The sequence below is a fragment of the Tetrao urogallus genome, assembly GCF_951394365.1.
Source record: "Tetrao urogallus genome assembly, chromosome: 6".
NCBI lineage: Eukaryota > Metazoa > Chordata > Aves > Galliformes > Phasianidae > Tetrao > Tetrao urogallus.
The window spans coordinates 55,066,368-55,080,780 of record NC_136819.1 but is presented as its reverse complement, the minus strand read 5'-3'; the positions used below and the strand labels follow the sequence as shown (position 1 = coordinate 55,080,780).

Genomic DNA, 14,413 nt, shown 5'->3' with positions numbered 1-14,413 from the left:
AACAATCCCAGTTCCCTCAGCCGCTCACTGTAAGACTTGTGCTCCTGACCCCTCACAGCTTCACTGTCCTTCTCTGGACACATTCCAGGGCCTCAGTGACTTTCTTATAGTGAGGGGCCCAACACTGAACAGAGCACTTGAGGTGCAGCCTCACCAATGGAGGATACAGAGGGACCATCACCTCCTGCTCCTTCTGGTTGCATTATTTCTGATCTTGTGGGGCAGGTAGGGTGTCTCCAGGACATGGCTGCTTATCTCTGCAAGCAGCACAGGGATCCATCATCCTGGATCTATTCTGCTTGTGCTGTGACCCTACCAATTATCCTGGCCACTGCTTCAGTACAGTCTTTGTGCTTTCTTCCCCGGTTCAGGTGAGATTTTAACTCACTTCTCTTTTAACAAACCTCTCTATTGAGATTTCCTCAAGTACTGGATACTGTGGCAAGAGGGGAGGGAGGACCAAGATGAGAAATCTGAGCTCTTAAGGAATGAAAGTTTACTTGTCGCTGCTCTTCCACATGTATGTCTCAGTGAAGGTAACCCTTCATTTCCAGTCTTGAACAAAAGGTTTCAAGCTAATCCAAGCTCTCACTAGCCTAAAAGGTCCTGCATCTTTGCTGTTTAGCTTTGTGTTCCATGAGCTGGCTCTAAGGTCTTGGTCTGCTACCCAAGCAATGTCAGGATGGAAAATATACTCTTAACTTCTGCTCCTCCTGCATCCTCGCTCAGTTCAGCAGCTGGGTATAAGACTGGCATCCAAAACTGGCCATGCCTAATGCCTGTTGCTCATACCTCTTGATTGAGAATATCCATCAGGCTGCAGAAAGCATCTCTTTTGTCCTATATGCATGAGAATTTGCAAACAGCAGCAACACTCTGAAAATGAAGGAAAATTACCAAGGGCTTGGACAGAGCCTCAGAAGATAGCCAGGTCTGTGATGGTAGTGCTTGGCCCAGAGCTCCTGCAGAGGGCAGGAGGAAGAAGGGGCTCACTTTCTTTAGCACTGAGATTGTTTAATCAACTGCATTGCAAAAGCATGAAGAAAAATATCTGTGCAATTATTGCATATTGCAATCCCAGTCCTTGCAGGGAGTGGTCATGCAGATTGTTGCAGATCTGTTAAACTGTGACTGATGGATGTCAGCTCAGGAGGAACTGTGGGTGTCCTTCTATTGCCTCAGCTTGCAGATTTTAGGTTTCTTTCTCTTTCTTCCTAGAAGGAGACTCCATGTGAAAGAGGTTGGGAGGGGTGGAGGACCACATGACCCTGCCCATGTTGATGGGCAGCAGAGGACGCACTCTTCAAACTGTTCCATTGCATGGATGCAATTTATCCTCCTCTTCCCTCTTTCTCCTAGGCTGAAGCTCTCAAATGAGGAGATCAAACGAGCCATTTTGACGATGGACGAGCAGGAGGACCTCCCGAAAGACATGTTGGAGCAGGTGGGCAATGCATCCTGCCCTCCTCCTGGTTGGCATCATGCCTTAGAATGAGGCCACACATACTTTTTGGGATCAAACTGTCGCTCTGAGACACACGTTAGGCCTCAAATTATTTGCCAGCTTCATATTGAGAATCATCTGAAGGGTAGTTGAAGAATCAGGAATGCAGGCAGCTAGGCTGTAGCATCAGCACAGAGGGCAGAATGGCCTCTGTGTTATGTGCTGGTACCTGGGTCTGCCCTGGGACCTAATGCTGAGCCATTTGGTGGCCAGAGATTGACATTTGTGCTTGATGGGGGTTATTTTCAAAAGCTTTCTGAGCATTTGTCCTCAAAAAAAAAAGGAAGTCAGCATTTCACCCCCCTCTGAATGCCTTTAGAAGCATTTTATTCACCTGTCCAAACTTTCTGCCTGCAGTAATGTGGAGTTGCAGTGAGAGTCTCTTATATCTAGTTTGGCAGATCTGATGTGGAAGCCCTGATGTAGACCTAGCATATCTGTTGTAAAGTCAGAGTGGTGTCAGGGCAGAAGCAAGAGATGCCAATGTGATGTGGCAGAGGGAGGAAGGACAAAGGGACAGCTGGAATGCACTTATTTCATAGGTACACCGAGGTCACCATACAGATTGAAAAGGCAGGAGATTGAAGTGACTAAATCACTGCTTTGTTCATGAAAAACTTCAGAACTGTGCATGGATCTCACGTCTGTAAATGTGCTTCCCTTTAGCTCCTGAAGTTTGTTCCAGAAAAGGGTGACATTGACCTGCTGGAAGAGCATAAGCATGAACTGGACCGCATGGCCAAGGCTGACCGGTTTCTCTTCGAAATGAGCAGGTGGGCCATTGGACTACATGGGATGTCAAGGAGCCTGGATGGGCAATATGCTCCGTTTGCTGTTTTTCACATCAAGAAACATGTGGGTAGATGGATGGGAGGGCAAGCAAGGTGCTCCTATCCATAAGGATCACTCATGATGCTGCATGCTCCAGGTCAGGGCTGTGCATCCCAGAAAACAGCAGCAGACAGAGCAGGGGATGGGGAGATGAGCCTCATCTGAGCATCTCCCAACACACTTCCCCTCTTACCTGGGGAAGAAAAGCTCAGTCTGGCACAACTGTGCAGAAGGGCCCATCGTCTGCATCATGGTCCAGGTGGGAAGTGCCACTTGAATGGTAACAGTGCCATTGCAAGGCTCCTTTCCCCTTTGCACTAATATATCCTAATGAATACTGAAGACTGATATATGTAAATTTTGCCCCGCTGTACAGATAAGTTCCACTCGTCACCTTCAGGAATGACTCATCCCCAAGGCTCCTGAGAATATATGAGACAGAGAGGAAATGTCATTTCTTCCTGATCCTGGCAGCAATCATTTATGCCTTACAGGTCTTGAGGGACGAACAACCTTATCTTTTGCATGCACATCCTTCAGGGGTACTGGTTTAAAATCTTGAAGCTCGTTATTTAACTCCTACTGAGTATTGAGCTCTTTGAAATTTTCTTTGAGGAATTTCTTATGTACTCTCTGAACTTCGAGCAAGTCACTTGTTTGAAAAGTCAGAGAGTTTTGCAATACGACTTCATTCCAGCAGTTAAAAAATAGAAACACTCCTGTTCTCCCTGAGAAATGCACTAACGAACACCACAGCAATGCACTGTGGGCTTGCTGAGTGTCAAAGGCAGGCAGGACAGAGCTGTGAAGTTCAGGACAAGCCCTCAGGGCTGAAAGATGGAATTAGTCTTCCTCTTGCAGGTTACCTTTCTTTCTCATGGTAAAGTGTTGCTCCCATGCCTTCATCTTTTGGAAGCACAATGTGCTGATGCAAATATTTTCCTTGATTTCATGCATAGCTGTTTAATTTGTCCTGCGGTCTGTAACCAAGTGTGATGTCTTTGTCACTTCTGATTAGTACATCAGCCTACCCTGTGGCCTTGGCTGTGAGCACATCTCCCATGGGTCCTGGTCCAAGTGACTCAAATCAGGCTGCTGTTTGCATACAAGTGAGATCTTGTTTAGCCTAAACACAACTGACATGGGCACAGCCGTCCCCTAAATTGCTCAGAAAAGGGCTGGGTTGAGATGTATTGGTGGCTGTGCTGCCCAGGTCCAGGGGGACACTTCACTTGGAGTATCTGAAGGTCAGGTCTCATTAGCACTGGTAGCTGATGTGTCTCCCTCCAGCACAGCTCACTGCAAAGCCGCTGGGAGCCCAGATCTCATCAACATCTCTTCTCAGGAGTGGTCATAAATGAACTGATTATTCATAGCAATAGAGTGTAAAAATGCACTTGTTCAACCTGCTGTGTTCAGGATAGCTTACACATGGGATTAAGAGCCCATCAGGATCTGCCCAGTGATGGCTGTAGCTTCAGTTGTCATTTTTTTTCCCAACCAACATAGGTTCCAGGGGAAATGCAGTCATTACTTTTTAATCACCGTGGCTCAGGCGTGCTTTGTAAGCCTGGCTGTGAACAGCTGGGCAGCAGAGCTCTGCCTGGAGCAAGCAAAAGCTCAGCCTGCACCTCTCTTTTTTTTCTGGCAGGATAAACCATTATCAGCAAAGGCTGCAGTCCCTCTACTTCAAGAAGAAGTTTGCAGAGAGAGTTGCAGAAGTCAAACCCAAAGTGGAAGGCAAGTGACTGCATCTGCTGACTGCTTCTGGTGGAGATGGCAGGGATGGAGGGAGCTGGTGGCCGCATTCTGGCCATGAGAGCACTGCAGGGCAGGGGACTGATGCAGTGCAGGTGCTGTGGCTTGCAGGTGACATCCTGCACCTCTCTCCCTGCAGCCATCCGTGCTGGTTCCAAGGCAGTGCTCCAGAGCAGCAGCCTGCAGCAGCTGCTGGAGGTGGTCCTGGCCTTCGGGAACTACATGAACAAAGGACAGAGGGGAAACGCCTTCGGGTTTAAGATCTCCAGCCTGAACAAGATCGCGGACACAAAGTCCAGCATTGACAAGTGAGCATCCCCTGCCCTCTTCCTCGGTAGTTTCTATGGGCTCCAGCATTGCTGGAGGAATTGAGAGGTTGTTAGCACTGCTCCCAGCACATAGGTGGGTGATAGTGATCCTGTCCCTCCTGCCTGGCACATCCCATGGCACAAGCATCCTGGATCACATAAGGTTTAGAGGGAACCGAGCTGCAGTCAGCACGGAAATGGATGAGGGCTTTCCTTTCTGGCCTACTCAATGACAGTCAAGGCTGGTGTGGAGGATCATTCTCCAGGAGCTCTTTTCCCCTTTGAGAAGCCAGAGGAAGAATCTTTAGGCAGGGAATTCCTGTGCAGTCACCCCAAGCAGCGGCAGCCCTCGTGGTGTTCACTCACCCTCACTGAAATTTGTGTGCAGAGAGAGGAGCTGGGTCAGATCCCAAAAGCAGGAGGAAGGGGTGATGGCATTCAGGCACCTCCAGTGGATCCCTGCTCTGTGATCCAGACAGTGGGCCATGTCGTTGCATGGATCCCAAAACAGCCATGAGGGTTGGGATTTCACCAGCACCACACTAACCTCTCTGTTCCTTTCTCCTAGGAACATTACTCTTCTGCACTATCTCATCACTATTGTTGAAAAGAAATATCCCAAAGTCCTCCGTCTGCATGAGGAGCTGCGAGACATCCCGCAGGCAGCCAAAGTCAAGTAAGCAGGGATTAGGGGGGTGATGTGGGTCTGCGAGGTTGCATCTCCTCTTGCTTCAGCCTGCCTTTCTGCATCGCACCCCCGTAGCCCTGCACCCATGGGGACAGAAGCACAAAGTCTGTGCTGCAACAAGCATCACCTTGTGGCTTTAAATCCCAGCCCCTGCAGCTAAAGGGAGGTGAGCCTCTGGCTGCGAGGGAGGAGAGCTGCTTACAGCAGCCCAGCCGTTTCCTGCTGTTATCTCACCACAGAAGCATTTAATTAATTTCTAATGGTACGTCAAGTAATCTGGTAGGAAGCGGTTGCGGTGTGGCTGCAGATAAAAGGCAGCTCTTTATCTGGGTGCAGCGGGGAGGCTTTGCTGTGTGGGGCACCGGCTCAAGGGGCTTGGTGCCCTCTGGGTCCAGCACTCCTGCCACCAGCATGGAGCTTTTGATGCCTATAATGCGCATGGGGACCCTGCACGCTCATGCAGTGGGCTGCTGCAATCTGGAGAGGCCCCATCCAGCAAAGACTTTAAGCACGTGCTTAGCGTTAAGCGCACGAGGAATCTGCTGTTGCTCTGCAAAGCCCTCAAGTATGCACTTAAGTCCATCTGAAATCAATGGGGCTCTGTTTTGGTCTTAAAGTTGAGCAGGAGCTTACGTGCTGTGCTGCTGTGGGGATCTGAGCCTGTGACAGGGAGTCAGAGATTATGCATTTCTGCAAGCAGCACTCGTGTGGCTGAGAGCATTCGCCTAAATAATCTGTGGACATAGAGAGGGCCTTAAAGTGCCCCTTTTCAGAGATGAGACAACAAATACACGTGGAACTCGCAGGTCTCCTTAAGTTTCAGTGCTCTTAAGGGTGGACTCCCTATAGAAGAATGTGCAAAGCATTTTGTGTGGTGAGCATCCTCGCATTTAAAGCACAAAATAATTTTCCGTTGCAGGGGTTGGGCTGAACACCTGGGCATTGAGTGGGTGGCTGCTGTGATACAGGCATCGCTCCCTGCCTGCTGCCTGCAGGCTTCTTTCTCATGCTCTGCAGCTGTTGTACAGATACACGTATGGGAAAGAAAGCGTCTACAGAGAAGCTTTTTTCCCTATCAGTCCAGTGCTAAACTGGACACCACATGTAATGTTTGGGTTCAGTCCAATCTAGAGCAAAACCAAAAAGTTTCTAAATCCCTGGAAAACCCTAAATTCCCCTCAGCCCTGCAGCTGTGAAGGAAAATTGCTGCCTCTGTCAACCCCCACCACTACTAATGAACTGCTAGAGCACGGGGCTCCCAGAACTTCATTTTCCCAGACTTAAACCTGCCAGGAACACTTGCCCCATGACATAGGAAAGGCACCCCTGGAAAAGCATCAAGCCTGTGGTCATCGAGTCTTTGTGAGAAAGCTCTCAATCAGCTCTATGAAAGAAACCCAGAAGTGCTCAATCTCGGTGCACTGGGGACTCGAGCCTTGTGTAAACAGCCTCAGCGCCAACCCTGATCATTTATTTTTATTTCTCTATATTTGGGTTGCCTCCTCTTAGGAAAGCTTTTCTGTTAAGGAGTGCTGCTCCGGTCCGTAGGGTGGGAAGGATGCTTTGAGTGGAACTCACCACCCTCCAGAAATTGTCCACTGTGCAGTGGGACAGTTACCTTCTGCTGATACAGAGACCCAGGAGCAGGCAAGGACAGCAACCTTACTGCCAGCAAGGACAGGGATGAGGAGTGCCCCTTCCTCCATCCCACTGCTGCCTGCTCTGGGATTTTTAGCACATTCCCTTTGATTACAAGCACAGAGAAGTGCTCTGCTTTCAAGCAAGCAGCAGCAGCCACTTTCAGATAGGCAGCCGCCTTTGTTTAGAGGCTGTCAGGACGATTTGCTATTCAACACAAACCAGCCTGCAAACAGGAGGCAGTGTGTGCAGCACTGGGGTCTGTTCAGTGGAAAAGCACAGTTGTGTTGGTAGGAGAGCTGGAGAATGTGCTGGAGAAGTTGAAAACTGACATTCTGCTATTTCCAACAGCATGACTGAGCTGGAGAAAGAAATAAACACACTGAGGAGCGGCCTGAGAGCGGTGGAGACTGTAAGTATTATTTAAATCAAATATAGTCCAGCCTGGCTCCCAGCACGGGGGCATCCTTCTGTGGGGATGGAGGCGAGGGACTCCCAGAAAAGCTGCCTTACTGTATTTCCTGGAGATCTTCTGCTCTTCCTTTCCTGTCCTGTATGTGTGCCTGTCCTCCTAGGGCTGTTGAGGCACTGAAGCTACTGTATGGGCACATGCATGGTTTGTATCTGACAGAGGACACAGGAGAAGCTAAGTGTAGTGCCCATGGAGCAGGACCTGTAATGTGCTGCGGTGTCTCCTTGGCTGTAAGATCTCAGAGGACAGGGGCTCAGGTTGGGCAGCTCATCTGGAGTGGTGAAGAAGTGGAGGTATCCTTAAGAACTCTCTGTCTTGCTAATTGCTGCTTTCAGCATCTTTCCCAGAGGGTTTGATTTCCAAAGCATAGTGTGGCCACGATATCATATAACGGGGTAATCCAAGGTCTCATGCATTGCAGGAGGGTGCAACACTGACATGGGCACACACCTGGCAGCACTGATAGAGACCATCATGTTTGTGTCCCTCATCAGCCAGGGCCTGACTAGATTTATGTTTTTGTTTTTGTTTTTCCCAAAGGAACTGGACTTCCAGAAGTCTCAAGTTCAGCAAGCAGGAGACAAGTTTGTGTCTGTTGTCAGCCAGTTCATCACACTAGCCAGCTTCAGCTTCTCAGATGTTGAAGATCTTCTGGCAGAAGCAAAAGAACTGGTAAGGTCACCAATGCCCTTGAGATCTGATCTGGGCAGTGTTTCATCCCCTCCTCCAGCCAGCAGAGGAGGAACAACCAGAGCTTTCCCAGAGCATGCGCCATGTGTGCTGACATCTCAAATATCTCCCAAGAGATCACACATATGTGATGTAGAGAGAGTGTCCTGCTAAGACCCTGACATGAGGAAGGCTCTGCACTGCTCCTTGTGGTTTATTCAGAGTGGGTGTGGGTGGGTGGGTGGATAATGGCACATCCCTGTCTGTCCCCAGGGCTTTATTCCTGCTCCATAACCCAACACACCACAGGATCACAGGTCAGGCCAACAAACATGAGACATGGTATCTGTCTGTTGGAAGGGCAAGGTAGGGGCTAGCCTTGGTAGAGTTGTGTCCATCAGGAGGGGATGAGATTGAAGCCAACTTCAGACCTGCTTAGAGATGCTGCTGAAAAGACTCAGTCTCCTCAGAGCAGTGCCTTAATGAGTGCTGTGCAGCCACCAACAGTCACTTGATTTCTTGTGTTACCGTCCTCTCTTCCCAACAGGCTGGCTTAAGCCTGAGCAAGTCAGCCATTGACTGACATCTGTGATACCCAAGCACCCTTTGCTTCCCTTCTTCCAGCAAAGGCACATATAGCTGGTTTCCATATCTTGCCAGAACTATCTTCCAGTATCTCCTCTCTGACTCGACCTTCATCTTAAATGAACTGGCAGGGAGATAGTTCAGATCAGAATCAAACACACAGACGTCCCATCCGTATCCCATTGCATAAGCTACCTGTCCACTGAAGTTACCTAGTGCCACCACCTTCTTCTCCCTGGTTATACCAATGTCAATCTGACCATGTCCTCCAGTCCATCCACCTGTGCTGGGATATTACAAGTGACCAGTGTCCTCCTGAAGCCATGCCTAAACCTTTGAAACTGTCAGTACTGGTCAGGCAGATCTTGCCTGCAGTGAGTGCAGACTGTGCAGACAGATCTGCCCACATCTTTAGGAGCTCTCACTGTAGTCCTCACAAGCCATTAAACCCTACTTTGAAGCAAATGCTTCCCATAGTTATTGAATAGGATAGGCTGGGGAAAGTGCACAAGCTCTTCAATTTTTAAGCACGTGTTCAAATCATGTGACCTTTTCTCCTAGGAAAGCAGAAACTTAATTATCTTATAAAATTCATACCCTGTGGGAATAACATTTTTAGCCTTTTCACCCACCTGAATCTCCTAAAAGGTGGCAGAAACATCAGCATCTTAATGAAAATCAACAAGAATAACCTCAGTGTTTTCAATTGATACAGTGGCACCTTTCAGATCCTTCCCTGCATCCTGAAATGCTAAGTCTCATAAATAAACAGAGAAATAAAAGTGCCCCAAATGTCTTTTGAAGAGGCTGAGACATCCCAGAAAATAAGACTTAATCATATTGGCAGGCTTTAAAAATGTTCCTCTCACTCCACAGAGCAAAATCAAAGCAACTCATAAATCTTGTGTCTCCTTGGGGACCAGGATCCGTCAGCAGAGACTGGGTGTCCTGTCCTGACCTTTGCTACAGCCTTATTGGATTCACTCACACTAATGGTGTGCAAATAGCACAGAAGACCGGAAAACTTCCCATTTCCCTACCCAGTGCTGTGCTTGAGCCTGGGCAGAAATATCTTTCAGAAGTCTCACCAACACATTTGGTTTCAATAGTAGAGCATGTGGCAATGATAAAGAATACCCCAAAAATACTTCAAAGAAAACTTAAAAGTGCGAGTTTCCCTTCCCCTGCCGTGTTTACTATTAGTTTTATGTCTTCAGTCTTCAGTCCCACAATATTTTGCTTCCTTGTTTTTACTACTGCTTGGTTAATGAAGTCGAGCTGGAGGCTGAGCAGAACCAGAGGTGCAAAGGGTTGGTGGGGTGTTTTGGGAGAGGGGGCTACGGGACCTCTCCTGGAAGGCAGCTAACGCTCAGAAAATCAGATGGCAGATGATTTATGTCATGTTTAAGCCAAGGCCTGGCTAATCAAAGCCCTGCTGTTAACTCTGTTCTCTGCCACAACTGCTCCATCAGGCCTAAGGCTTTCCGTTGGGGTCTCAGCAGCACAGTATCCCCACAGCCTGACAGCCTCCTGTCTGCTCTCTCTCCAAAGGGCTACAAAGTTCCACGTGAATGTGGCAGAAAACTTTTTCACTTTGAGAGGGTGACAGAATCCTTGAAGAGGCTGCTCAGATTGCTTGTGGGTTGTGGAGTCTCCTCTGAAGATGTTCAAGGCTCATGTGGATGCTTTCCCCTGGAATCTACTGTAGGGAACCTTCATTAGCAGGGGGTTGGACTGGATGATCTCTAGAGATTTCTTCCAACCCCTACAATTCTGTGATTCTCTCCCAGTTTTCCAAGGCTGTGAAACACTTTGGAGAAGACACAGACAAAATGCAGCCCGATGAGTTCTTCGGCATCTTCGATCAGTTCCTTCAGGCTGTGACGGAGGCCAAGCAGGAGAACGAGAACATGAGGAGAAGGAAGGAGGAGGAGGAGCGCCGGGCGCGCATGGAGGCCCAGGTAAGCAGGCCAGGGCAGGTCTGGAGACACCTGGTGGCATAGGAAGCATATGTAGGCCAGTCAGGGTGCTTCTGCAATTAGATCCCCCTGTCTTTCACTGTTGCTTGCTTATTTAACTAGTCACTTAAAGGTTGGTGAGATCTTACATCTAAGACACTGATATACAACTGCACTGGAAAAGAGTTGGGCTTTGCTTTCCCAGCTCTTCTCGTGCTCTCTGGCTGCATCAGCAGATGCCCTGAGGCTCCCTAGCCCTAAAGGCTGCTCACCCCATGCCCATCCTCGCGGTGACTCTCTGTGGGTGACCAACACTTCCCAGGGCTGTGGTTCTGTCAAGCAACCCTGATCAGCTCTCACTTGCTCAGTGAGGGGTAGGAAGCTGCTGTTGTTCACACTTTGGGGCTATGGGTGCCTACGTGACAGTGCGATGTTCCTCTCCACCAGCTGAAGGAGCAGCGGGAACGGGAGCGCAAGGCGAGGAAGGCGAAGGAGAGCGGTGAGGAAGGCGGTGAGTTCGATGACCTTGTCTCAGCCCTGCGCTCGGGTGAGGTCTTTGACAAGGACCTCTCCAAGCTGAAGCGCAACCGCAAGCGCATCGCCAACCAGCTGGCTGACAGTGGCCGTGAGCGGCCCATCACCAAGCTTAACTTCTGAGCAGTGAAACAGAAGGACAACGGCGAAAACCGAGAGTTTCCAAACCCGGTTAGTGGTCTTTTTTTGAAGTGGCTAGGATTTATTTTGTTTTCATTATACTGCCTTGTGATTCCAAGCGAAACGGTGGCACATTCTTCCTCCCCACGGGTGAGCGTGTGTGTATGTGCCATGAGCGTGGCCGGGCCGGGTGGAGCTGTGTGTCCTGTGGGTGCTCATCCCCTGCCCTCCGTCCCCTTGACAAGTGGCTCTCCCGATGCACAAGCACAATGCCATGTCCTTGAAGAAAGAGACGACTTGGGCACAGAGACATGATCCATGTTGGTGACGGAGAGCTGCTCGGCATCGCTCTCCTGACCCCAGGAGCTGCGCAGGGCTGTTTGCTGGATCGCAAAAGAGTAAAGAGGAGAAAACCAAGTGGACTGAACTTGATGCGTTCTTTTCATTGTCCTGGTTTTTCCCCAGACTTGCACTTATGTGCTGGTCCCCAAGCTCGGTGCCACAAGCACTCCTGGCGATGCTCTTCTTCCCGTTGTTTTTGGGAAATGCTCTTTTTTTCCTCTTGCCTTGCTAAGGGAAGAGTTTACCCGAGTGTTCTTCTTGCTCACGTGGCACCCAGATATATTTATACTTTTATAACGCTTCCCGGCCCAAGGCGACGGGAAGGGTTGGTTCTCGGAGGCGACGAAGGGCATAAACTTTCGTGTTGTAATTTTTATTCTCGCTTTCTGTTCAATGGGACAAACTGTATCCTCCGTAGATGTCGGTCAGGACAGAAGGTCACTCGGTGTGCAGCGGGGCCAGGGCCAAAGCTGCACCCACCTTCTTGTCCAGTTTGGGTTTGTTGTTTTTCCTTTTAATGGGCACGCAGAAGCAACGACGCCACGAAGTGCTGTCTGTTAGCAACGCTTTGCTGTTCTACTACGTCCTTGCCAATCTGTAAGCAGAACTACCTGTAAAATGTCGGTTCGGAAAAAAAAACAAAAAAAAAGAAAAAAAAAAAGAAAAAAAGGAAAAAAAAAAAAGAAGAATAAAAAGAATTCAGAGCTCTCAGGGAGTAATAATTTAAAGGTTTAGAAAATTAAAAAATTGGAGAATAAAAAGTAAACGCATTAACATTTCTATTCTTAAATTATGCTGAGTATATAGAGGACTGTTACTTTTTGCTCTTATTTATTTGTGGTATGTTTTTTAAGGAAACGAGACGAAACCTTTTGATACCACCGATACTTTTGTGATCTTTTGTTTGTTCGTTTGTTCTTTTTCCTGTGGAGAGATGAGTTTGTCCCTGTTGCACTACATACGAACGCTATTTGAAGTAAGGTTGTTTTTTGTTTTGTTTTGTTTTCTTTTCTTTTTGGTCAGATTAATTGGTATTGCAGATGGGCTGTGGGATGTCAGTTAACGTACTGTATAGCAAAAGTGCTGTTGAAACTGATTTGTATAAAGATAAGGTTCTAAGCACCTGAAGGCCGCCGGGTCTGCGTGCTGTGTGAAAGCTGTGAAATATCACTCTGAACGGAGTCGTCAAGAGCTGTGGTTTTACCATTTTGTTCTTTTCTTCATTGCAACTTCGGACGCACTGTAGATTAAAAAAAAAAAAGACAAAAAAAAAAGACAAAAAAAAAAGACTTTCCGAGTAGCATAAAGCAGGTGAGCGCCAAATGAGAGTCCAGCACCTCGTATCCAAGCAGCTGTGCAACCTGCAGGTTCTGTTCATAGGTGGAGTTGAGCACTTTGCTTTCAGAAGGAGAGGGAAATAAAGACAAAAAGGTAATGATAATACTATTCCTTAACTAAAGTGCCTCTGTTTATATTTTTTATTTATGGCTGAAAAAAAAAAAAAAAGACAAGCAAACAACGGGGCTGATAAAATTGAGGGAACGGACTGTGGGGGTGGGATTAAAAAAAAAACAACAAAGAAAAAGATAAAAAAGGTTGAAAATAGAAACCTATGGCTTCTGATGGTTTAAGGAATGGTTGCTCGTGTCAGATCTGCACGGCGGTTGGATGGGAAGGGGCGGCCGCCTGCAGGTCCCCAGTGCCACATTTCCTGACAGATTCCCTCCTGCCTTCCCAGACCTGGTTTTTATTGTTTGGTTTTATGGCAGCCTTGTGGTTGGGCTGAATTTTTGCCATGTCTTTGTTTTTCTTTCCCCCCCCCCAAAAAAAAAACAACAACAAAAGATGTCTATATTAATAACTGCAAAGGCTGCGTGCAGGTAATTCCATGTGCCATTGTCGAAAACTACTTTTAGATCGGTGCTGGTGTAAGTAGCCACTCTTTTCTCTTGGGTGTGTATTTTAAAGACAGTTTGGTTTGGTTTGTTTGTTTGTTTTTTTAATAATGCCAAAAAAGGGGAAAAAAAATCCGTAACAATTTGTAAACTGAAGTATATGTCTTGGACTTTATTAGCTTCGTAGTGACCAAGGTAGTGTGTTAGGTGCAAGAATGTTATTAGTCGTAGCTAGCAGGAAATGCTGTGTAATGTCATGAGACTGTACATTTTCTAAGATGGCAACATGCAATAAAGAAAAGCGATTCCGGTGAGTGTGCAGCACGGAGCCACGAGTCATTGTGCAAAGCAGCACACACAGCAGCCGCTGTTGGGGGAGGAAAATGGGGTATTTGGGATTTGGGGGCTAAATGGGCACCTTTCTGCCTTGTGCTGAGAAGTACAGCAACCTCTAGGCTTGGAGTCAAAAATGGTACACTTTAATTTCTTCCGATGTAGTGGAAGAGGGATCATTTAAATTCTATCCATCCTCATGGAATCAAACAGCCACAAGAGGTGATGTATTCTGTGCATGGCTGTGCTGGGGACCACAGAGAGATGCCACCTGGTTACTCCAGTGCTTTTCCTCCACTGAGTCAGGTAAGCAGATTCCACCTGGGTGTTCAGGAATGGCTGGGGAAGGATTTAAGAGAAATCTACCAAGTGCTTTTGTGCGTGCCCATCACACTGAGGGGTTTTAAAACCTGTAGGACTGAGCTGAGGGTTCTGCTTCTCATAGCACAGGCAGCTCCCTGTGTGCAGGAGCAGTGGTGGGACATGGTTAGAGGGCATGGGTGATGGGTTGACAGTTAGACTGGATGGATGCTTAGTGGTCTTTTCCAACCTTTATGGTTCTATGACTCTCACCCTGCTGCCTTAACCAAGGCTTGCTCCAGCCCTTCTAAGAAACAAGAATATGCCCACAGTGCTGGACATTCCCCTCGTGGCCTGCACTCAGCAAGCTGAGCATCATCTCCCCAAATGACCTCCCCCGAATCACACTTTGTCACAGCACGTCTGGGTGCAGCTGGCTGCAACTCCCTGCTTTCCCATGGTTTATAAAAGCAGCAAG

General features: G+C 48.0%; 1 protein-coding gene across 2 annotated transcripts in view; it reads left to right on the top strand.

Annotated features, from left to right (window-relative positions):
• DAAM1 (dishevelled associated activator of morphogenesis 1) overlaps window positions 1-11,068 on the top strand; it is a gene marked incomplete at both ends in the record, with an annotated part of 48,256 nt that extends 37,188 nt beyond the window's left edge. For both annotated transcript variants that reach the window (XM_079537274.1, XM_079537273.1), the window contains 9 exons: window positions 1,360-1,444; window positions 2,171-2,277; window positions 3,987-4,075; window positions 4,233-4,401; window positions 4,970-5,077; window positions 7,079-7,139; window positions 7,740-7,871; window positions 10,244-10,414; window positions 10,859-11,068. In XM_079537274.1, coding sequence (XP_079393400.1) covers window positions 1,360-1,444; window positions 2,171-2,277; window positions 3,987-4,075; window positions 4,233-4,401; window positions 4,970-5,077; window positions 7,079-7,139; window positions 7,740-7,871; window positions 10,244-10,414; window positions 10,859-11,068 — 1,132 coding nt within the window. The remainder of the gene's footprint in view (window positions 1-1,359; window positions 1,445-2,170; window positions 2,278-3,986; window positions 4,076-4,232; window positions 4,402-4,969; window positions 5,078-7,078; window positions 7,140-7,739; window positions 7,872-10,243; window positions 10,415-10,858) is intronic.
• Window positions 11,069-14,413: the final 3,345 nt, after the last annotated feature.